The sequence below is a fragment of the Silene latifolia genome, chromosome 3 (assembly GCF_048544455.1).
Source record: "Silene latifolia isolate original U9 population chromosome 3, ASM4854445v1, whole genome shotgun sequence".
Taxonomy (NCBI): domain Eukaryota; kingdom Viridiplantae; phylum Streptophyta; class Magnoliopsida; order Caryophyllales; family Caryophyllaceae; genus Silene; species Silene latifolia.
The window spans coordinates 105,674,472-105,698,669 of NC_133528.1; the positions used below are offsets into that span (position 1 = coordinate 105,674,472).

Sequence of the window (24,198 nt, forward strand, 5' to 3'; positions counted from 1 at the left end):
ACATTCCAGAACATTCTGACTCGGGATTTAACGGTTATCAGAAAATGGAGACGGTTTTAGGCCCGGACTCCAAATGTACTCTAATTACTGTCAAAACGACCGTATCGGCACGTAGATGACAACTAAGAGGTAGACATTAATATTTGAGCAATCACCTGACGATAATCTTACGAACTGTCACAAATCGTTCCGCGTAGCAAACATGCGGCCCAATCATCACCGGGTGGTTTGCGGGAGGTGCAGAAATGAGGTATCTACATGCATGCAAACATAAATAAAAAAGAGAAGAAATCGTTTGTCTCACATTAAAAATTCGGATCAAAGGGCACAAGTAAGATCTTCTTCTTACTTGTTCTTGAGCTTTTCTTATATGGATGAACAAAGATTCAAAGATAGAATCTCTCCCAAAGATGAATACCCAAGATAACCCCTTAATAGATTAATATTACTTGATCTAGAATAATAATAATCTTACTAAAATTGACCCAAAATATATATTTTGTACTCTATTATTTCGGTAAATAGAGGAAAGAATTTTGGAGCTTTTATCTCTCTAATTTTATGAGATGTAGAGAGGAAATTTTATTCCTTACTCTAGAAATAATTGTGTGAAGTATGAATGAAAATTAGAGAGGAAAAACTCTCTAAATTGGTCTTAGAAAACCGGTGGGAGGAGGGATTGGGGAGCCAATGCATGGGCTTAATTCTCTAATCAAGAAATAGGCATGCAAGGCTAGGTGTTGGAAGTGTAATCATGTTGTTTCCACTCAATTAATTAAACATAATTTAAACACCATACTCCCTCCAATTTTTCGGTCCATATTAGATAAAATGGATTCCATTTTATCTTTGTCAATTTCTCAATTTGTCACATGTCACAAGTCATGTAAAATTGTCATGTATTTTTAACGTATTAAAATTCAACGTATTAATAAAATACGTCATGTACAAAATCGACTTAGTAATTCACAATTACTTGTACCAAAACACTTTACCAATTATAAATTACAACATCTTGTAATAAATTATTCATTCAGTTCAATTGTTTCTGTAAACAATAATTTCATCTAAGCAATAAAACAATTCGATTACTTAGACCGTGTCTAATTTAATCAAATTACAACGAGACACATAAATATTACTCCCAAAATTGTTCGTCAATTTTAAGCAATTTAATTGACTCGTATCGTCATACGATCAATTAAATATTCAATTAAGAGTGTTACCCTTTAGGTATGACCTAAGGGGATCAACTGATCACCACCGTCGCACGACAGTAATGTCAAACTCTAGTCAGCCAATCATTACCGATATGTGTGGACCAGTTGACAGTAAAATATTACTTCCCACACGTATTCTTAAAATGAGACTTAAACATGTGATCATCATGATCGACAGTTGTGATCGCATTATTGTCGGAGGACACATATTCCAACAGAAGTCATGTGAGATAACTAGTCGATCACATAGGCAGACTGTTAGGAACACCTTGTCGGGCCTTATGACCGCTTATAGAGTTCTGGCAAATTTATATAGCCTGGTCGTGGCGAGAGCTACTATAGTATTCTAATGAGTCGATTCTTTTGACTAAAGACTGTTCTCCTAAGATGGCACAGTTACAGATTAACTTTGATTTGTGTTACTACGACCTTCGTAAATGGGGTCAAATGGGCATATTTTGGGTTATGATGGCTGTGGCTAGTCGAAGGGAATAAGTGCGATAGGAATTGTCCACCCCTTGTCAGGCTTATAACAATATCTCAGGGCCACTCGAGGAGTAATGAACTGGAAATGCGTGGCCACGCTCGGAAGATATCTATGGTAGATAAATCCGGTCAATCAGTTATTCTCCAGATCGAGGAAACCACTCTCGATATGATCACTTGCAAGTACGACCTGAAAGACACCTTGCATTGAGTGGGAGATAGTAATAGGACAAGAGAATTGGTGACGCACACTTGTCGAGGACAAGTGGGAGATTGTTGGAATATGTGTCCTCCGACAATAAAGCGATCACAACTGTCGATCATGATAATCACATGTTTAAGTCTCATTTTAAGAATACAATTGGGAAGTAATATTTTACTGTCAACTGGTCCACACATATTCGTAATGATTGGCTGACTAGAGTTTGACATTACTGTCGTGCGACGGTGGTGATCAGTTGATCCCCTTAGGTCATACCTAAAGGATAACACTCTTAATTGATTATTTAATTGATCGTATGACGATACGGGTTAATTAAATTACTTAAAATTGACGGACGATTTTGGAAGTAATATTTACGTATCTCATGATAATTTGATTAAATAAGATACGGTCTAAGTGATCGAATTATTTTATTACTTAGATGAAATTATTGTTTTAGGAAACAATTGCATTTGAATGAATAATTTATTATAAATACAAGATGTTGTGATTTATAATTGGTAAATTATTTTGGAACAAGTAATTATGAATTACTAAGTCGATCTTGTATATGACGTATTTTTATTAATGCGTTGATTTTTAATATGTTAAAAATGCATAACAATTTTACATGACTTGTGACATGTGACAAATTGACAAAATTGACAAAGATAAAATGGAATCCATTTTATCTTAAATAGACCGAAATATGGGGTGATTTAGGCTAAATATTGTGTTAATTAATTCTTAAGTGGAAAGCATAATCATTTATCTAAACCTAGCCATGCATACCTAGTTGTTTTTGTGAAGAGTACTTTGATCATGCATTGGCCAACACCACCCCACCCTACCCGGTTTTCCTAGTGAAAAAGGTCAAGGGTCTTTTGCTCATTTTACCTAATAATTCACTACATACATACTAGTAATTTATTCATTCATTCTAACATCAAAAATATAGATTTTTAGAGAGATAAAAATTACTTCTTATTCTCCCTTCTCTTAACCGAAATTAAGAGACCAAAATAAATATTTTTGGGTCAATTTCATTTAAATTAATATTGTTCTAGTATTAATAATATTAATTTTATTAAGAGGTTATCTTGGGTATTATTCCTTGGGAGAGATTCTCTACTTGAATCCTTTGTTCATCCATTTTAGGAAGCTCAACAACAAGTGAGTAGGCGAACTCATTTGTGCCCATTTATCCGATTTCTCATTGTAAGAATGACGATTTCTTCTTTATCCTTATTCTTGTTTGCATGCATAAGATCAATATTTAATTTTATGACTAAATTAATTCATCACATATATGAATATGTTGAGTATAATGAGATATAGATTTCTAACAGAAGTTTGAGGAGCATTCAACCAACTTGGCTACGGTTTTGTCACGTGTTGGACCATCACGGTCTTTGGAGTCGGGTTTGGATGATTCTCGGGTTTATTTTTGGATGGATGAGGTGGATAAGAGGCTAGAGGGTTTTGAACGGGAATTGAAGGCAATCCATGGGGAAGTGTTCCAACATGGAGATCGTCTCACGTTTCTCACGAGTCAAGGTGGAGCGTTGGTCATGCACGGAAAGGCTATGGCAAGTGATCAATCGCTTACATTGGAGGCCACGAAAGCTTTGTCCTTGAAGGTGCTCAACTTTGAACGAAGTCTTCAAAGTATGTCCCAACTTGTGCGGAGCTCATTTGATCGTCTCGATGCCTTGGAGCATCGTACTCGGCCCGACTACGTGAACCCATATAAAACCCGCAACATTTGATCTACCCTCGCCTAACCATATTTAGCCCTTTCTATTTTTAGCTTTCTTTTTCGTTTTCTCATGGTGTGTTTTGCAAACTTATCATTCGGCCCAATTTTGGCATACACTTGTGGATTATGGCCCAAGTGTTTCTTTAAACATGTGTTTCATTCGGCCCATCGGCTTTAACATGTTTTCTTAAGTTTGTTTGATAATTAATCTTCTAGATGCTTATAGTTATGCGTGCTAATTTTACTCTTTATGACGTTTTATCTCTTGTCTCGTCTTATATTATTCTAGTCATTTTAGTTTTGTTCTTGACTTTTCGATGATGTCAAGAGGGGGAAAGAACGTCTATGGTAAGCATCTACCTAAGCTTTCTCCTTGTCAAGACCAATTATCTCTTAAAGTCCTTAAAGTTTCGGTTTTATGATTAATCGTCTTGATCTTGCGTTGATCTTTATTATTAAGATGACGGTATTATATTGAGGGGGAACTCTTTACTTAGTCAAAAAATTAGGAGACTTGCCATCATCAAAAAGGGGGAATTTGTTGAACCATATAGCTTATATGTTTATATTTTGATGATGTCAAGGTGCTTTATAATTTATATACTTGTTGCGCGTAATCATTTGTCTAAGTATTTTAGAATCAACTTATCTAATACAAGCAACAAAGGAGATTGTGATGGAAGTATAAAATGTTCAAGCCTCTATTCAAGATCAAACAATGTGAAGATTCATTCAAGATTTATATGAAGACGGAGTCCGTCTAAAGAATAGTCAAGCTTGGATGATGACGTAGCCTATACTCGAAGATCTCCTTGAAGATTAGAATAGTATAGGTGATTATCTCGTAATGATAACCAAGAATGAGTTTCTTGAATTAGTAAAGTTATAGCTTTGCAGCTATAATATTACTAGTAAAAGAGCTCAATGTTATAGCTCTCCTACTATAACATTGAGATGCTGAGTTTATTATACACGACTTATAATGTTTAAAATTTGTTTTGAAAATTGTTTTTAAAGTTTATTTTAAATGTTTTGATAAAAGTATTTATTTAATAAAGCCCGGTTTAGTGCGGAGTTCGGTTTTATGTTGAACGTTGACTAGTGGTCTTGTTGGGTCAACTTATGAGTTGGACCATGCTACTAATTAGGGTTTCAACAAAGCCTCTCTTAAAACCTAAATTCTAACCCATATATTGAGCTAGGGTTTGCACGAGTCACGAGGCATATGAGCCGTGGCATCTCGTGTAACCTAAGGTGTATTTGGTAAAGATTTTATTCCATAATAATATCTTTACATATCTTATATATCTTGCTTAATATATTTGTTTATGATAAAAGATATTCTTGTTTTTGGAAATCTTATCATATTTAGAATTTATAGTAAAGATAATATTTGAATAGATTATATTCTATCCTTTGGAATATTCTTTATTATCTTTTAGGCTTTTAGGAAAGAAATAATAGAAGATATGATTTGTTAACATATCTCCTATTATTCGGTCATTAGGGTTTCTTTAAACCGAATCGCCTTGCTCTTTCCTTCCTATAAATACTTTGCTCTTTACAACATTTAAAAGAGAGACCTTAAGCATAAAAATTGATTTTAATTTTACAAAGCAAACCGTGTGTTTTCAAAGCAGAAAAACCGTTTTGTTATTTTTGAAAGGCCGTGTGTTTTAAACTCGTATACTCGTTCTTATTGTTATCGTTATAAGATAATAGTGCTTAGTTGATTTCTTACTTGTTCATTAACGTGAACCTTTGCAAGAATCATTAGTGCTTTCTTATTTTTTTTTTTTGGTAAAATGTGAGTATGTATATTATATATCAAAAACCATATCAATTATAGCATATATGACAAGATCCTCAAAACTGCTATTACTGACCAAACTACAACTCAAACATGAATTAAATTCCTAAGAATTTCAGACAATCAACTCTAGCCGTAGCTAGCTCCTGACCAAGCTTGAGCTTGATCCTTCCCCTGGTAGCTTCTTCTATCTGTTTCACTACTCCCTCAGGTCTGAGAAGACAGTAGTTTACACGAGCATTGTTCCTTTGAGCCCAAATAGCATAATGATACGCATTGAGGATAACAGCCATTGTTTTCCACTGGACATAATTAGTAACACTTGCAGCCAGGTGACTGAGAGTAGGCAAATTATTTCCAATCCAATTCTTAAGAATATGCTTGACTTTGCAGCTGTAAACACAGCTAGAGAACAAATGATCAATGGTTTCAGGCATACTGTCACAGAGAATACATCGGTCATCAGAACAGTAGCCAATCTTATGCAATATTTCCTTGGTATTCATTCCCCCCTGCAGCATTAACCAAGTGATCAATGAATGCTTGGGAGTATTCCGGCTATTCCAGCATTAACCAAGTGGTTTCTTATTAGCGTAAGTTAGACACTCGATTATTTAACGGTACTCATTGAGTTACAGCTAGAGTTAGTTGTACGAGTTGGGTTAGTAAATTTGTAATCCGTAGAAAGGTACTAAATTTATAAATCGAGAATAGTGGACGTAGGTTTCGACTTGTGAAACTGAACCACTTCAAAAACCGTGTGTCTCCTCGTTCTTTCGTTCATTTGCATATTTCGTTTTACATTCATTAGTTGATTAGTTAAAGTTTAATCAATAAACTTTAAATAATCAATTACATACGCATAATCGAAAAAGCTTTCAAAAGTTTTAAATCCTCAATTCACCCCCCCCCCCCCTTGAGTATTTGGATCAATAGACTCTTCAGTTGGACTGTTCGTTTTATGTTGTAAAATACGCAGCGGAAATTGAACTGTTTATTTGGTTTTTATATGATATTGAACGAAAAAAATAAAAGGATATGACGTGATCACTCTGTCCTCCCTCGCAAGAAAGTTGATTGTAACACACGACTAGTTTTTGTGACTCTCACCTCGCAAGGATCAACTCACACTCTATCTCTCCCCCGCAAGAAAGAAATAAAACACTCAAAGCTCGCAAGCAATAAGCAACAAGAAAACTTGTATTAATTCTCAAACTCAATGTGTATGTATATCTTAAAAACTGAATACAAAAGACCCTTATTTATACTAGATAGAAAACGACCTCCCTTCCCTAGACTTCCCTAAAACGTCCTAAACAGATTAAGAAAACCTACTCCTAATATGGCAAATTGCCTTATTACAATTTTGTTAAGATTAGGAAATAAACTATAAGGAAATAACAATACTACCTTAAATTTATTGACTAGAATAAGGAAAGCTGAATTTAGGAAACTAAGGAATTATAGAGTAAATAGCCGACTTGAACATGCTTCCATCGCCTCCATTGCTTTCCCATGTTAACATAATCACTTGAATATTTATCATTTTCACTTGAATTGAGCACATTTTGAATCCTTCAAAATATTTGGGACACATTTCGACTTCATCTTCATTATACTCTAATGCTCCCGCAGCAATTGCGAGTGGTTCTGGGCAAAGTTTGGTGCCGCTGGGGTTGATATTGTTTTTCATGGGGGTTTATGGTAGTTCGATTGAGGGAGTGACGGAGGTGATGTGAATCTGGGCTGGTGGAGAGGCGCTCTTGTGGTGATCGGAGAGAGGAGTGTGGTGGTGCGAGCGTGGTGACGTAGATGAAGCTGAAATGTAGCTATAGTCCGAATGGTGTTGAATTTTGAGTGATTGAATGTTGAATTTATTTAATGAGTAAATGGAGGAATGGTGTTGATGGTGGATTTTAGTGTTAATTATAGAGAGAATGGCAGTTTAATGGGCAGAAGATGACGACGAGATAGTGGTGGCCACGGTGGTGAAGTGTGGTTGAAAATGGTGTAAATGAGAGAAGGATGAAGTTGAGAGGGTGATGTAGTGTTGGACTGGTGGTGATGGATCCAGTCAATGTTTTACCTGTTTTTACAGGTTAAAAACGTCTCGAGTATGATACGAGAAGATAAGGTCAATAGTTTGGTTTATTGTGAGTTAAATTAAAGTGCAGAGTATTTTGAGAAGGTGGTCGATAGTTTGGAGTATTTCTGTTAAATAACCCTTATACATATTAGACTTATCAGAATAGTCAAAACATGTTCTCTTATAATTCATTAGCATCATTGTTCCAATTAAATATAGAGCTCCACTCTCATATCGTTTAAAAGAACAAATAATCTTCTTTATTATTTTCTCTTTCTAATAAATTGACATAGAGTAAAACATACACGTAGTGTTTGTGATTTTGTACCCAAAATCACATTATTTACTAAAGTCTCTATATACATCATCATTCTTATATTAGAAAACAACGAATCTCGATGATTGTTTCACTTATATTTACTCTTTGCAAATCCACAATATTTTACAAAAACAATTTTACACTTTACTCATATAATAACAATCATCATAATCTCATATAGTGTGGTATAAGCTAAGTGACGTGACCAACAGAATACAAATCACATTATTTACTAAAGTCTCTATATACATCATCATTCTTATATTAGAAAACAACGAATCTCGATGATTGTTTCACTTATATTTACTCTTTGCAAATCCACAATATTTTACAAAAACAATTTTACACTTTACTCATATAATAACAATCATCATAATCTCATATAGTGTGGTATAAGCTAAGTGACGTGACCAACAGAATACACTACAATATTTTGGTCAGTTAATCATGTATAAAACATACACTCGTCATTTTCTATGTACCCCACAATCAAAATATTTCTTAGATACATACTTCACATAACTGAAATATCAAATCTAAACATAATGAATAATTTTATCAAATAATAAATTGAACGTCTTCTCCTACATGTTGTCACGCCACAAATTAGTGACAAACATACTCGTTCAAACAAAATATACACATTATTCATTCATTAATCATCTCAACTTTTAGATATCATATAATTGTACACGACAATTATAATCTCCATAATCTAATTTTATGAAGCTTTGTCAAATACTCATTTTCAATATTTGTCGCACACACAAACATATCCAAGATAGTATATATTTCAATATTTGTCGCACACACAAACATACTCGTAATTGCTTATGAGTATAATCTTGCGAATGCCTTTGAGTGTGAATGGGATGATCTTTTGATTATTTTCACCTTTCTTTTATAACGGAGGTAAGAGATATGATAAAGAACGTGAATAAATATAACATATTACGTGGTTCACTAATAATGTGTTTGGTACCGACCCACAAGGATCTAAGATGAGTCCAACAACCATGAATCATGGATACACACACTTGTTAAATTAATCCCAAAAGAAACACCATCTATTATTTCCAGCTGAAATTTTCTTGCTTGTAGTCAATTTGATGTCCTATGGGTGGAGGATTAGGTATATTGGGTTTACAAATCAGACTGCTTTATCTATATACTTTAGATGACCAAGTCTAATTAACGTGGCTACAAAATAATAAAACTCCCATAAAGCAAGTCCTCTGCTCTCATGTGAGATCGTATCATACGAGAATTAGTGCATTAGTATATAGTAAAGTAATCGTTATGAAATAATACTTATATATATCACACAACTTTTCTCACCTGCCAAATAAAATATGACCCGTAGTTTGTTGCTTATGGAGTTATGGGTGATGTTATCTAATTAATCACTAACATAAATTTCTTGGAAATTAAATATATTTCATTAACTCTTTGCTCCCAAGTAGTATGTTTTGTAAGTTATTTTAATTTTAAAGCTATGAATATTATCATGAGTAGTTTTCAAGCTAAATATTTTGGTAAGCTCTCAGTTTTCTTGCTTGTAACATTTCTTTGCTGCCATGGAGATGACACCATCACAGCAAATAAGTATATCTCAGGTGACCAAACAATAATTTCAGCAAACGGCTCCTTCGAACTAGGATTTTTCAAACCAGGTAACTCTTCAGACTACTACATTGGCATATGGTACAAGAATATCCCCGTCAAAACTGTGGTTTGGGTAGCAAATCGAAACAACCCTGTTTCTGACAAGTATTCATCTTCCTTGAAAATATCTAGTCACGGAAATTTAGCACTTGTTTCTGGTGAGTCTGAATCTCTGATTTGGTCTACAAACTTGAACTTGAATACCTCCAACAATAATAATAATAATTCTATAGTATCAATACTCCAAGATGATGGGAATCTTGTTTTAAGATACGCGAAAAACTCAAGTCAAAGTTCAGGTAATCTCCTTTGGGAGAGCTTTGACAACCCAACTGATACATTTATGCCAAATAGTAAGCTGGGTTTGAACAAAAAAACCAAGTGGATGAGTAGTCTAACGTCTTGGACCAACTTAGACGATCCTACAACAGGTCTTTTCACCATAGAACGTGATCCGAATGCTAGTCAGTTTATCATGTTATGGAATCAATCTCGATTATATTGGACTAGTGGTCTATGGCTTCCAGATCAAAGGATATTCATCGATTCTGAACTAAGGTTTCTAAAATCACAGCTTTATAGTTTCGACTATATCGATAATGAGAACGAGAGTTATATCACGTATTGGGTTGTTAACCCTTCTTTCAAAACAAGGCTAGTTATGGATATTTCAGGGCAACTTAAGCAATTAACATGGGTTGAAAGTATTCAGCAATGGGTTCTTTTTCGGTCACGGCCAGGTCAAAGCAATGTGATGTCTACTCGTATTGCGGGGCTTTTGGATATTGCAACCAAACCTCTCTTCCGTATTGTCATTGCTTACAAGGGTTTGACCCGAAATTTACCAACGATTGGAATTTGAATGATTATTCTGGAGGGTGTTCTAGAAAAACCAGGCTTTCATGCCAGTTTCATGGGAATGATAGTAGTGGGGATAAGTTTTTGATGAGTCCTAGTAAGGTTTTGCCAGAACATCCACAATTTGCTCCAACTCCGAGTTTACAAGAATGTGAATCGACTTGTCTAAGTAATTGTTCTTGTATCGCTTATGCTTATGAATCGATGGTTGTTCGTATGGTTTGGAGAACTACTTAATATGAAACAACTTGCTTGACACCGATCCGATTGGGAAAACTCTTTATATTAGAATAGCGGCCACAGAGATTCCGACAACTACTGGGAATAAAATATTGGTTCTTGGTATTGTCATGGGTCTGGTAATTGGTTTGGTACTTGTATTAGTTCTTGGATTTGTTACCAACTGGAGACAAAAAAGGCGGTTAGTCATTGCTGCAAAAACAATGGAGACCTCATTAACGAGATTTGGGTACAGAGATCTGCAATTGTCGACTAAGAATTTCTTACACAAGTTAGGGGAAGGCGGGTTTGGATTTGTTTTCAAAGGGACATTGCCTGATTTAACTGACATTGCAGTGAAGAAACTTGAATGTATTAGTTTTACTCATGGAGAGAAGCAATTTAGAACAGAAGTTAGTGCAATAGGGAACATTCAACATGTTAATCTTTACGCTTCGTGGGTTTTGCTCGAAGGAACAAAAAGATTCTTTGGTGTACGAATATATGCCAAATGGGTCTTTGAATACCCATCTCTTTAAAAAAGAGAATTCGCAGATCTTAAGTTGGAAACTTCGGTATCAAATAGCAATTGGAATAGCAAGAGGATTGGCTTACCTACATGAAAAATGTAGGGATTGTATTATACACTGTGACATTAAGCCAGAAAACATTCTTCTGGATTCCGAGTTTTGTGCAAAGGTGGCAGATTTTGGGTTAGCTAAGCTTGTTGGAAGGGAGTTTAGTCGAGTGTTGACGACAATCAGAGGCACACGAGGATACCTAGCCCCGGAATGGATTTCAGGGTTGGCAATCACTGCAAAAGCAGATGTGTATAGCTATGGAATCTTGCTTTTCGAGCTAGTTTCGGTCGAAGAAATGCTAGTTCAAACAAAGTTTGAATTCTTCCCGACTTGGGCTATGACCAAATTAGCTGAAGGAGAAGATATATTAACCCTTCTAGACCCTATATTAGAAGGTGATGGAGAGAAAGATCAAGTAAGTAGAGTATGTAAACTAGCATGTTGGTGTATTCAAGATGAGGAAGATCATAGACCATCAATGGGACATATTGTTCAAGTTCTTGAAGGGTTTTTGGATGTGGATATGCCTCCCATTCCTCGGTCTCTACAAGTGTTTGTTGGTAATGAAGAAAGCATTATGTTTTTCTCAGAACTCTCGTCCGACCAGCCATTGACAGAGCAGACTAGCTATGCCTCGGCCTACTTCGTCTCTTGCCCCGGGTACCTCCTCATATGCTCTTGCTACTTCCTAGAGTTCTATTCATAAGATTCTGAATTTCCACATAATGTTTTTTCGATCTTCTCATTTATATAATCTTTTTTATGGTTCGAATATATTTATTGCAATAAACAAGGCTCCTGCTTTGAATACACAGTATGGTTACTTACGGATGCTCACAATCAAAATTGCGACGAGAATTTAATCCTCCAGTTCTAGTTCTTATATTAACAAGCATTCAGCCGTTGCTCTTCAAAGACTAGCCGTTGGCTAGGATCCTCTCAATCAAAGCTATAATCTTCCCCTTCCATATTTGTAGATATTATAACTGTTGCATATTATTTCCGTCTTTGTAGATATTACGCTCAAGTATATATAGCTAGTACATACACAATGTAAACACAAGTTGAATAAAATACAATTACTCATATTCTACACAATCTCAATCTTCTGATATGGTATAGTATCAGGTTTAATTATTCTCTAAAAAAATAAAAAAAATAAAAATAAACAACACAAACCCTTTCTTCACATCGTTTCCTCTGTCTGTCCCTTAAGCATCATGCAAAACTCCGACGACGATCGGATCGAAAAACATTCCTTCATATAATCTTATTCATATCGAAAATCCCAGAGGGAATATCATACAAGTTGTTTTCAACGGTAAAAATTATGACGAATGGTCTCGATCTTTTAAACTCGCTTTGCTTGCCAAAGGCGAACTTGGCTACATAGACGGCACCGTGCCAAAACCAACGGTTGCCGCCACTGATTTCGAATCCTGGCGGTCCACCAATGCCTTGGTCACCGCTTGGATCTACAATTCTATTGAACCACCCCTTCGTAAAGCAAACTCGTGTCGCCCTGAAGCAAAACAAATATGGACTGACATTAAGAACCGGTTCTGTCAATGCAACGATGCACGAGTGTATCATCTCGAGGTAGACCTGATGGCTTGTCGACAGGGCCCCCAACGAGTCTTTATTTGACTACTATGGTCGAATCATGACAATCTGGGACGAAATTTTAGAATACGATCCCCTTCCCGACTGCTCGTGCTCTGCTTGTCCCTGTGACTGGGTTGCTAAAATGGATGCTCGGCGAGACAAGAAATGGGTTAGGAATTTCTTAATTGGTCTTCACGATCGCTATGATAATGCTCGCTTTCAAATTATCGGTACTAATCCTCTTCCCAATTTAGATCTTATTTATAACCGCCTTTTACAGGAAGGGGTACGTAATTTGTCTCAAATTAATACCGAATCAAAACCCGACATTATGGCGTTTGCAACTCGTGTCCATAATAACTCACGTACATCGCGGGGCCGGGAGGGGGGGGGGGTGCAATCCAAATAAAGGTCGTGGTACATATACTAATGATGAGTCATCTAATAATATATCAAAATACTACTGTGATGCGTGTAAAAAATCCGGACACTCCCTTCAATATTGTTTTCAGGTGACGGGAAATTTTCCCGAATGGTGAGGTAATCGCCCTCGAGACCTTATTTTTGTTAATCCAAATGATACAGATCTTAACAAAGCTGTGTTTGTCTCGGATGCTCGTTGACGAGGTTCGCTTGATCGAACTCGGCAAACCACCGCTGCTACTCGGCCACGTGCACATATGGCGTCTGGTCAGCCTACGCCCAATACACATGCGGCTCCTTCTACATCCTCGTTGGCTAACCTAGACAATGTCGATCTCAATACTCTTAATCCGACGGAGCTTGCTGAGTTAACCCGCTTATGGCAGCAACACAAAGCGAAACCATCTGATCGTCTCCATGGTAACATTAATTCTATTCCTTTATCTTCTTGGATTATTGACACGGGAGCTTCCCATCATATGTCAGGTTGTCTATCTCATTTTTTTAATATACATACTATCCAGCCATTGTCAGTAGGTTTGCCAAACGGTGACATTACTACCGCAACGCAATCGGGTGACATACGCTTGTCATCACGACTGGTCCTAAAAATATTTTATATGCCGCTAATTTACATTGTCATTTACTATCTGTTTCTAGTCTTCTGTTGGATCACACGCTCGCTATTCAATTTTCCCACAAACTTTGTCTAATACAGGACCGTTCCTCGAAGACGGTGATTGGAGCGGGTGAGCAACGTGAGGGGCTATACTATATGACGGGAGTCCGAGACGAAAAGGCTAGAGCATGTGCGGTGGGTTCGGTTGATTCCGTAGAATTATGGCACCAAAGGTTGGGGCATCCATCCTCAAATATTTCCAGTTATTTACCTTTTATTTCAAAAAACTCGCGTTCTAATTCTCATTTTTTTACAGTAAAACTTGTGACATTTGACTCCGCGCGAAACAAACGTGTGAACATTTTTCTTTAAGCTCGAATAAAGCTGATTCTATTTTAGATTTGATACATTGTGACTTATGGGGTCGATACTCTGAAAATGGCTCATGTGGGTCGCAGTATTTTTTAACTATTGTCGACGATTTTTCGCGGTCTACTTGGGTCTATTTACTACGTCATTAAAGTGTCGTCCAACAAACTTTATTAAATTTTTTCGCCATGGTCGAACGTCAATTTCATAAAAAGATAAAAATTTTGCGAAGCGATAATGGTACCGAATTTACATCTCTTATAAAATTTTTCAATACAAATGGGGTCATTTTCCAAACTTCTAATGTAGACACCTCTCAACAAAATGGTCAGGTCGAACGCAAACATCGACACATTTTAAACGTCGCTCGTGCTCTCTTATTTCAAGCTAGTTTACCTATATATTTTTGGGGCGAATGTGTCTAAGCCGCTGTTCATTTAATAAATCGCACCCCGACATCTTTTCTTAAAGGCAAAACATCGTATGAAATGCTTTTTAATAAACCTCCTCCCATGGAAAATATTCGTATCTTTGGATGTCTTTGTTATGCGAAAAGTCTAAACAATTTTCCCTATAAAACTCTTAATATTCATGACGATGATGACACTTCCACATCGTTTTTACGTGACACCTTACAACCTATTGACCAAGTCGTTCTTCTTAATCAACCCCAAACAAATGCTCCCACTTCGTCACCCTCTACCGTATCCAAACCACCAACCAACCAGTCAATTTCTTCCCCAAAACCGACCACACCTTCACACATTACACCTGAAGCAGGTACCGTTCCACCCACAGCCACTACATACCCTATCCGCCACACCACGGTCCAAACCCAACCCACCATACCCACGGCTTCCCTTGAGATGGGTCATGGACATCGATTGAAATTCCAGAACTCTAATGTTGGACAATATAGATATATGTTTAAGTTTTGATAATTACAAGTATGTGCTTCATATTATATATATACTCTTGCTCGTAATCGTTTGTTTAGTCTTCGTTAGATTGACTTAGGTTATAAGTTTAGCAAGTAATGTTATAGCAACTCTGGCTATAACATTGAAGATTTGTGAAGCATCGTTCAAGTAATGTTATAGCAGCTTGAGCTATAACATTGAAGATTCTTAAAGCGTCATAGTAACTGTAACAAGTTTCAAGTATGATGATCACTTAAGCAAAAGGCTCGATCAAGTCTATAACAAGCTCAAGATGAAGAGCTTATGATCAAGATGAAGAGATGATTCTACTACTGAAGATCTCCAGGAAGATTAGCTAGTATAGGTCATCATTCGATAATGGTAATTTTAGAAGTAATTTTGACAAGTAATGTTATAGCTGTTTTAGTTATAACTTTACTAGTTGAACTCAAAGTTATATGTGATTCTACTATAACTTTGAGCTGCAATATGAAGAACACGATTTTAATATTTTTAAAATATATTTTTCAAAGCTTAAATAATAAAATCCTTAAAGAAAAGTATGTTTATAGTAGAGTGTGATTTGGAACATGATAGATCAAATGGGTTTGAGATTATCCTATTGATTAGTAAAACAACTTATGAGTTGTCATGCTATCTAGGGTTTTCCTTTTACTCATATCTAAACCCTAATTATCTAACCTAATATCTTAGCTAGGGTTTCGGTTTGGGTGGCCGGCCTATGAGCCGTTTTCCCTCCTTATTCGAATACTCTTTGTTCAAGTTAGGGTTTGGAATAAATCTTAGTAATAATATTTGGATAAGATATTTTATCTTCATATATTATTTGATTTATTCTTTTCCATTGTATAAAGATATCATTAGGTTAAATAATAAGATTGGATCTCCTACTTACTATATACTTCACACGTGATCTATATAGTATCTAGGGCTTTATGGTAATGATCTTAAATAAATATTTGTTAGAGATATTCTATCTCCTTATATTTATTGTATGTCTTTTACCTAAAATATTGTTAGATTAAAATAGGAAAAAGATAGATCTTATTTATTCCTTAATCTACACTAGATCCACGGCTATATAGGGTTTAGGTAAAAAATCTTAGATAAAATATTTGCTAAAGATATTTTATCTCCTTATATTTATTCATATCTTTTACTAAGATATTATTAGAATAAATAAATGTATTAAGATCTTTTTCTTACTTGGATAAGAGTTAAAGTAGATCAAAATAATATTTGTTAGAGATTTCTTATCTCCTTATATTATTTTTATTCTTTCTTACTTTCCCAGATTAAGGAAGATTTGACCTAATCTCCTTCCTGCCTCTCACGACACACACACGGCATCTAGGGTTTTCTTCCTAAACCTAGATCTGCTCTCTACTATAAATACAAGCACTTATTCTTTCTTTCAAATTACTTTTCAACCTTGAGCTTTAAAATATCCTTGCAAACAAATTAAGTTTATCATTATTTTGCAATCGAAAATTGTTTTGAAAAGTCGTGTGGTTCTTTATTCCAATTACTTTTGAAATTAAGTTATTGGATAATAGCGCTTAAATATTGTTTCTTACTTGTTCATATTGTGAACACTAGAAGAACAATCAAGCACTTTCTTAGTAACTTAAGATAGTCAATACCGAATATCTAGTCAAATTGAGTTATAACTAGAGTTAGTTATACGAGTTGGGTTGATAATTTTGTAATCCGGAGAAAGGTACTAAAATTATTAATCGAGAATAGTAGGCGTAGGCTTCGACGTGTGAAGCTGAACCACTTCAAAATCGTGTGTCTTTGCAGTTTTCCTTTTCATTTATTTCATTACGTTCATAATCACTTAGTTAATTAGTTAAAGTTTAATCCATAAGCTTTAAGTAATTAATTGCATTGATATAAAATAAAAAGTGGGCATAAGTTTTTAAATACTCAATTCACCCCCCCTCCTGCAACAGGAGTTGAAGCATAGGTTTATCATGGTATTTCCAAAGAAAACAATCCAAGAAATAGTCCACATTTGAGTACATTTCAATGGAAGAAAGCAAGCTTCTATATAGCTTTCAAAAATATCAATACATCAGGCCTAATTTCGAAACTCTATATCTCAAGTTGCGCTCATGAAAAGCTTGTGATTCTTATGTCACTGGAAATCTTGGGATCTTAGATAAACAATGGATTTTGAATCACCACCATATCAGGTTCATAGCTTGAGTTATGGCCGTTGCAAACAGACTACGTATTACTGGACATCCCATGACCTATGTGAACTAAAAGTTCAATAACTCAAGCTTTACTCAACGTTTAAGGTTGATTCTTTTTACATATGAAAGTTAACTTTATTAGCTTTGATTTGAATCATATTGGGCATCTTGACTCAACCTCAGCTAGGAAATATGAGGGATCAAAGTCACTGCTTTTCCAGGGGAAGAATGCTGAACATCCAGAATTGACCTATTGTCACTCAAACTTGAATATTTGGAGTTCTAGGTTACGTCTATGGGTGATTCCAATTGGAGAGCAAAGATAACTCCTTTAGCTTTCATATGATACCTAGAAGGTGTCCTCTATCAATATGAGCTAAGAGTTATGGCTTCTACAATATAGAGCTAAATCTTGAAATGTCATTGATAAGGCCGTTTTGTACCTGTGTGCAACAAGGGTCTGCAAGTCCACTTTCCTTGTCTTAAAGGGCACGTCCAAGTTATCCTATGATCTTCAAAGAGTTATAATGTCATGGAGTGGAGGAAGAGAAGTCTTGTTTTAGAATAAGAAGACTTTTTGCATATGAAAAGCAAACAACAATTTCTGAACATTGAAAGTGACCTCTTGTGGTCCTCCTTTTGGGTTGTTGTTTCTTTACTTTGCTTTAAAGTTGCACCTGCCCCAAGCCACGATACTTCTATGATCTTAAAGCCCTTGTGCTGCAAAGGACCTAACCTACTCACATCCCAAAACAACAAGAACAACCTTCCACCTTTATTACTTTATGCTTTATTGTTTTCTAGTTAGTTTGCTTGTCTTGTATTCAACTTTGTGTAAGATACTTTAGCTATTTGTTGTAGTATTTTATAGGCCTTTTGTGGCCCTTAGATGTAGATTGTAATCAAGGGTCAAGATTGTAAGGCTTGGTCTATATAAACCAAGCAAACCTAATGAGAATTTCAGATTTGAGTTGATGAAAAAACCCGAGTTTGAAAACTGAGTTTTCTACTTAAAATTCTTCTTGCTTAGTGCGGAAAACCCTCCATTTGCTTAGTGCTTTGGGGCGGAATTTAGTCCTTACTTCGTGATCTTGGACGAGATTCCTAGGCTTAGGCTTGCTTCGTGATCTCGCCTAAGTCATATCCTTGTTTGGTTCATTGTTTTTCGTGTCCATTTCAGTCACAAACACAACCCATTTTCGAGTCTAATTATGTCCAAAATCGAGTCCTTGACATTTTACTTCAAATTGGTATCAGAGCTTTGGTTGAGTGTTCATCTTTCCTAACTACATCTAAAACTACAAAAACAACCCAATGAGTGAAGAGAGGTTTTCAAAGCTTTGGTTTGTTTCTTGAAAAATCAGTTTTACTTAAGTTGTTGTCATTCTGATTTTTCATGGGAAAATCAGTAGCTATTGGTGTTGTACCCTATTTTCCATGCTCAAAGATGAAGCCTTGTGATCTTGGTTCCATTTCCAAGTCATTAGAAGCAGCTATGGTGAAGTTGCAAGCTCTAACAAAAGGGTATGAAGTTGATGTGCATACAAGGAGTGCAACAAGCACCCATGGTGTTCCAAGGGAACCAAAACCTCCTGATTTGTATCAAGGAGAACACCTCCTGCCCTATGAGTGTTCTAATTCCTCTCCTAACCTTAGAAGTAAAGGTAACACATCATTACTTCCTTCCTTTAATGGTGAAAACAGTAGAGCATTTGTGTCTTGGTTGTTTGATGTTGAATGCTATTTCGAGAACAAGTGTTTTTCTGATAAAGAGAAGTGTAAACTGGTTGTGTCTTCTTTAAAGGGTGTTGCTTTAATGTGGTATAATACTCTTACATTTTCAAGGAGGATGGAAGGGAAAGTTAGAATATGTTCTTGGTTTAAACTTGAAAGGAATATGAGAATTGTAATACCACTCAAATTTCTAATTTTGTTTTAATTTTCTAAGCTCGAACTTCGGGACGAAGTTCTTTTTAAGAGGGGACGATTGTAATATCCCAAATATATTGGATATTTTATAATTAATACTGTTGTTATTCTAATGTGATATTTGGAAAATAAATTTATAAACCCTTTTTTTTATTCGTTGACCCGTTTTCGCTTTCCCTTAATTTGTCTGCTTCTAATATAAGCTCAATAGGTCATTCCCTAATTTATTTCCCATTGAGCCGTCATATTATTTTTCATGCCATGTTCCATCATCTAAGAATTCAAAAAAAAAAAAAAAAGTTACTCTAACAAATTCATCATCATGATTGCAAAGTAGTGGGCTCTCACCATATTAATCTTTCTTTTTATTTTTTGTACTGGGTCTTCGTTGTTCATCTTCTATCCTTTGATTCCATACTCCGTCCTTTATTCGCATCTTACAAATATTACTTGTATTGTGATATTTTTGGGAGCCATAACTTAAGGTAACACGATTCTACCGATCTTATTACTCTTATTATTGTTCGGGGTTGCTTGTTTATCTATTTGTTTGTATTCATCGACTTTTGATGATCAAGATGATTATTTATAATAATTGTGATTATTAATTTTATTGGTAGTTATAATATTTTGTTTTCTATATTATTATTTTATTGTTTGTGAGACGGGTTAATAACAGTGGTTAGTTCAGAGTTGTTTACGAAATTTCTTTTGTTGTAGTTAGTGAGGCCGTTTGTCACAGACCATGAAAGGAAATTATTGAGTGTATTGTAGTGGGGGTTTAATCCAAATAATCTTAGGTGCAGGCAAGTTTATTCGAGAGAAAGAAACGAGAGGCAGGTTAATACATTATTATAATGCTAATATTGAGTTTGTCATATGGCCTGTGAGATAAAATCGTATTTAGGATTGAATGCTCATGTGACACAATGTATATGGGATTGGATGTTTGGATTTCTCGGTAATTGTGTTATCGTTGTCGTATTCTTTGACCTTGGCATGTGGGTGAGTAGCTTGGAGTTTTATTCTAAGTGTTGAGCATGGTCTATTATTGGACCTTTTGACAATATTGATATTGAAATTGAGATAGAGATTGGTTACTGGTATTGAGTTATGAGGCTGTTGTGCCATATTGTGTTTACTGTCCAGAGTGACCCTGGTTATTGAGATCTGTTCTGAGATTGAAATTGACATTGAGATGGAAATATTGTTTCGCGGGTTTTATCCGCCAGTTCACTCACCCCTTGTTCTTGGCTGAGGTCGACGATGAGAATACAATACTTGGTTACTTGGGAGTATTATATTATGAGACGGAGTAATGAGTGAGACGGAGTAATGAATGAGATGGAGTAGAGAGTTGAGATTGAATTAATTATTGGGACGAGAGTGTCCATTATATTGTGGAGTAGCTTTGAGCTTGAGATTAGTTTACGGGGAGTGTTTTTATTATTCTCTCTGTTTATTTTTATTTTTACGTGTCTGTGTTTCCACGCCATGACCAAAAACTATTCTGCTTATATTGAGGTATTATCTGTTACTCAGCTTTCCGGCTGACGTGTTTTCTCCCTTTTGGGCTACTCGTCATGGGGGTAGTTCCTTTCTGTGTTTTGGTTTTGCTTTCAGGTCTTCCGCTGCAGTTCAAAAGGATTTTATTTCAAGTGGAGATTTTACTTAAAGATTTCGAAAATGTAATACCACTCAAATTTCTAATTTTGTTTTAATTTTCTAAGCTCGAACTTCGGGACGAAGTTCTTTTTAAGAGGGGACGATTGTAATATCCCAAATATATTGGATATTTTTATAATTAATACTGTTGTTATTCTAATGTGATATTTGGAAAATAAATTTATAAACCCTTTTTTTTTATTCGTTGACCCGTTTTCGCTTTCCCTTAATTTGTCTGCTTCTAATATAAGCTCAATAGGTCATTCCCTAATTTATTTCCCATTGAGCCGTCATATTATTGTTCATGCCATGTTCCATCATCTAAGAATTCAAAAAAAAAAAATGTTACTCTAACAAATTCATCATCATGATTGCAAAGTAGTGGGCTCTCACCATATTATTATTTTTTGTACTGGGTCTTCGTTGTTCATCTTCTATCCTTTGATTCCATACTCTGTCCTTTATTCGCATCTTACAAATATTACTTGTATTGTGATATTTTTGGGAGCCATAACTTAAGGTAACACGATTCTACCGATCTTATTACTCTTATTATTGTTCGGGGTTGCTTGTTTATCTATTTGTTTGTATTCATCGACTTTTGATGATCAAGATGATTATTTATAATAATTGTGATTATTAATTTTATTGGTAGTTATAATATTTTGTTTTCTATATTATTATTTTATTGTTTGTGAGACGGGTTAATAACAGTGGTTAGTTCAGAGTTGTTTACGAAATTTCTTTTGTTGTAGTTAGTGAGGCCGTTTGTCACAGACCATGAAAGGAAATTATTGAGTGTATTGTAGTGGGGGTTTAATCCAAATAACCTTAGGTGCAGGCAAGTTTATTCGAGAGAAAGAAACGAGAGGCAGGTTAATACATTATTATAATGCTAATATTGAGTTTGTCATATGGCCTGTGAGATAAAATCATATTTAGGATTGAATGCTCATGTGACACAATGTATATGGGATTGGATGTTTGGATTTCTCGGTAATTGTGTTATCGTTGTCGTATTCTTTGACCTTGGCATGTGGGTGAGTAGCATGGAGTTTTATTCTAAGTGTTGAGCATGGTCTATTATTGGACCTTTTGACAATATTGATATTGAAATTGAGATTGAGATTGGTTACTGGTATTGAGTTATGAGGCCGTTGTGCCATATTGTGTTTACTGTCCAGAGTGACCCTGGTTATTGAGATCTGTTCTGAGATTGAAATTGACATTGAGATGGAAATATTGTTTCGCGGGTTTTATCCGCCAGTTCACTCATCCCTTGTTCTTGGCTGAGGTTCGACGATGAGAATACGATGCTTGGTTACTTGGGAGTATTATATTATGAGACGGAGTAATGAGTGAGACGGAGTAATGAATGAGATGGAGTAGAGAGTTGAGATTGAATTAATTATTGGGACGAGAGTGTCCATTATATTGTGGAGTAGCTTTGAGCTTGAGATTAGTTTACGGGGAGTGTTTTTATTATTCTCTCTGTTTATTTTTATTTTTACGTGTCTGTGTTTCCACGCCATGACCAAAAACTATTCTGCTTATATTGAGGTATTATCTGTTACTCAGCTTTCCGGCTGACGTGTTTTCTCCCTTTTGGGCTACTCGTCATGGGGTTAGTTCCTTTCTATGTTTTGGTTTTGCTTTCAGGTCTTCCGCTGCAGTTCAAAAGGATTTTATTTCAAGTGGAGATTTTACTTAAAGATTTCGAAGAAAGATTTATTTCATTTTTCTATCTTGTATTATTTACTTTTAAAAATGGATTTGTAATAAGAGACTTTGTATATTAATTATAATATCTCTGTATTTCGGCCTGCTTTATAAGTAAAAGTAAATTTTAATTTAACCGAAAATCAGGGGTGTTACAAGAATAAAGTTTCTACCTTCTTCTACCATGGATAATTTGTTGACAGAACTTAAGACCCTTAAACAAAATTCCTTGAGTGTTCATGAGTATGCTAGATTATTTGAGGAATTACACTTTGTGTATAACAATGAAGTAAGTTCTTTTCTAAAGGTAATCAGATTTTACAATGGCTTGAAATCTGAAATTGCTAGGAGGATTAAATTAGAAATGATGCATTCATATGGTGAATTGCTTGAGTTAGCTTTGTGTGTGGAGAAGAGCTTAGCAAGGCCTGAAAACCATGAGGCTTTAGCTAAAAGGGAATGTTTAGGGGTAAACAACACAGTTGGGATAGAGGAGAGTTTAGACCAAGGAATTGTCATGCCATGCTTAAACATTGCTTGTCCTAAGTCTAAGTCTGATAGGTTTATCGCGTACCTATGCAAATATAATTTCCCTAGACACAAATTAGTGTAGTGATAGGGGTCGAACACAAGGAAACGGGAATTACATCGTGAATTGATATAGGTAGATTTTTATCAAGGTCGATTACGATTTGGGTTTGGTTTGTTTGGTTGATGATTAATTAAAATTCAATGTAAATAATATGATAAAAGATAGTCTAAAGGGTTCGGGTCACTCATACAAAGGTGAACATATGAACATGTTAAACTCGATACTAATAATTTTGTCAATTGTTTAAGCTTAAAGATACCCACCTTACGGTATTAGTATCAACCATAGACCGGGTCCTAGAAAAACTCTCGTCCATGACTAGGTCGTCCTACCACACATGTTTAGTCTAATTCAATTCCGTTCCTCTCGACTTTAGAACGAATGAACAAATTTAATCTACGACTACGGCCGATAATCTAAGATTAAGCGTAACAAAGCAAACATGTGATGGAAACAATTGATCAATATTATTATGAACTTTATTTAATCATTCTATATGTTCGATTTTGCATGGCTCCCCTAGCCTTTAGACTAGGAAATTTAGCTACTCATACTAAGATGTAAAATATAAACTAAATTATGAGAAATGTTAAACATGATTATTTGATTTGTGTAAATTAGATGATATAGCATGTGAAGGAGTTAAAGCTAATGTAGAATGAAATGCTTGATTAAAATAACTATGTCGTAACTAAAATAATGATGTCAATTACAAACTTGCAATAAGAAATACCTTATAAGGGAGGACTTTTATGGAAGAGCAAATAACAAATAACCAAAAGCTTGAATATCAAATGCTTGAGAATATCTTGAAGTACAAAACGTTGAAAGATTAACTAAGGAATGCTTAACAACTTATAAATTGAAATGAAAACTAAGGAGAGAAAACTTATAATGCTTGAGGCTTATTGTAGTAAACTTAGACGTAAA

The 24,198-nt window shown here is 35.2% G+C and overlaps 1 protein-coding gene and 1 pseudogene across 1 annotated transcript; one reads left to right on the forward strand and one right to left on the reverse strand.

The window, feature by feature from the left end:
• Window positions 1-5,575: 5,575 nt before the first annotated feature.
• Window positions 5,576-5,983, reverse strand: LOC141649431 (uncharacterized). Its single transcript, XM_074458121.1, has one exon. The coding sequence runs from the start codon at window positions 5,981-5,983 to the stop codon at window positions 5,576-5,578; it is 408 nt and encodes a 135-aa protein (XP_074314222.1).
• Window positions 5,984-9,340: 3,357 nt separating this feature from the next.
• Window positions 9,341-11,897, forward strand: LOC141647817 (G-type lectin S-receptor-like serine/threonine-protein kinase At2g19130; annotated as a pseudogene).
• The last annotated feature ends 12,301 nt before the right edge of the window (window positions 11,898-24,198 follow it).

What these genes read in the sequence shown, in the direction of transcription:
- LOC141649431 (XM_074458121.1), bottom strand. Translation starts at nt 5,983, where the DNA reads ATGAATACCAAGGAAATATTGCATAAGATTGGCTACTGTTCTGATGAC.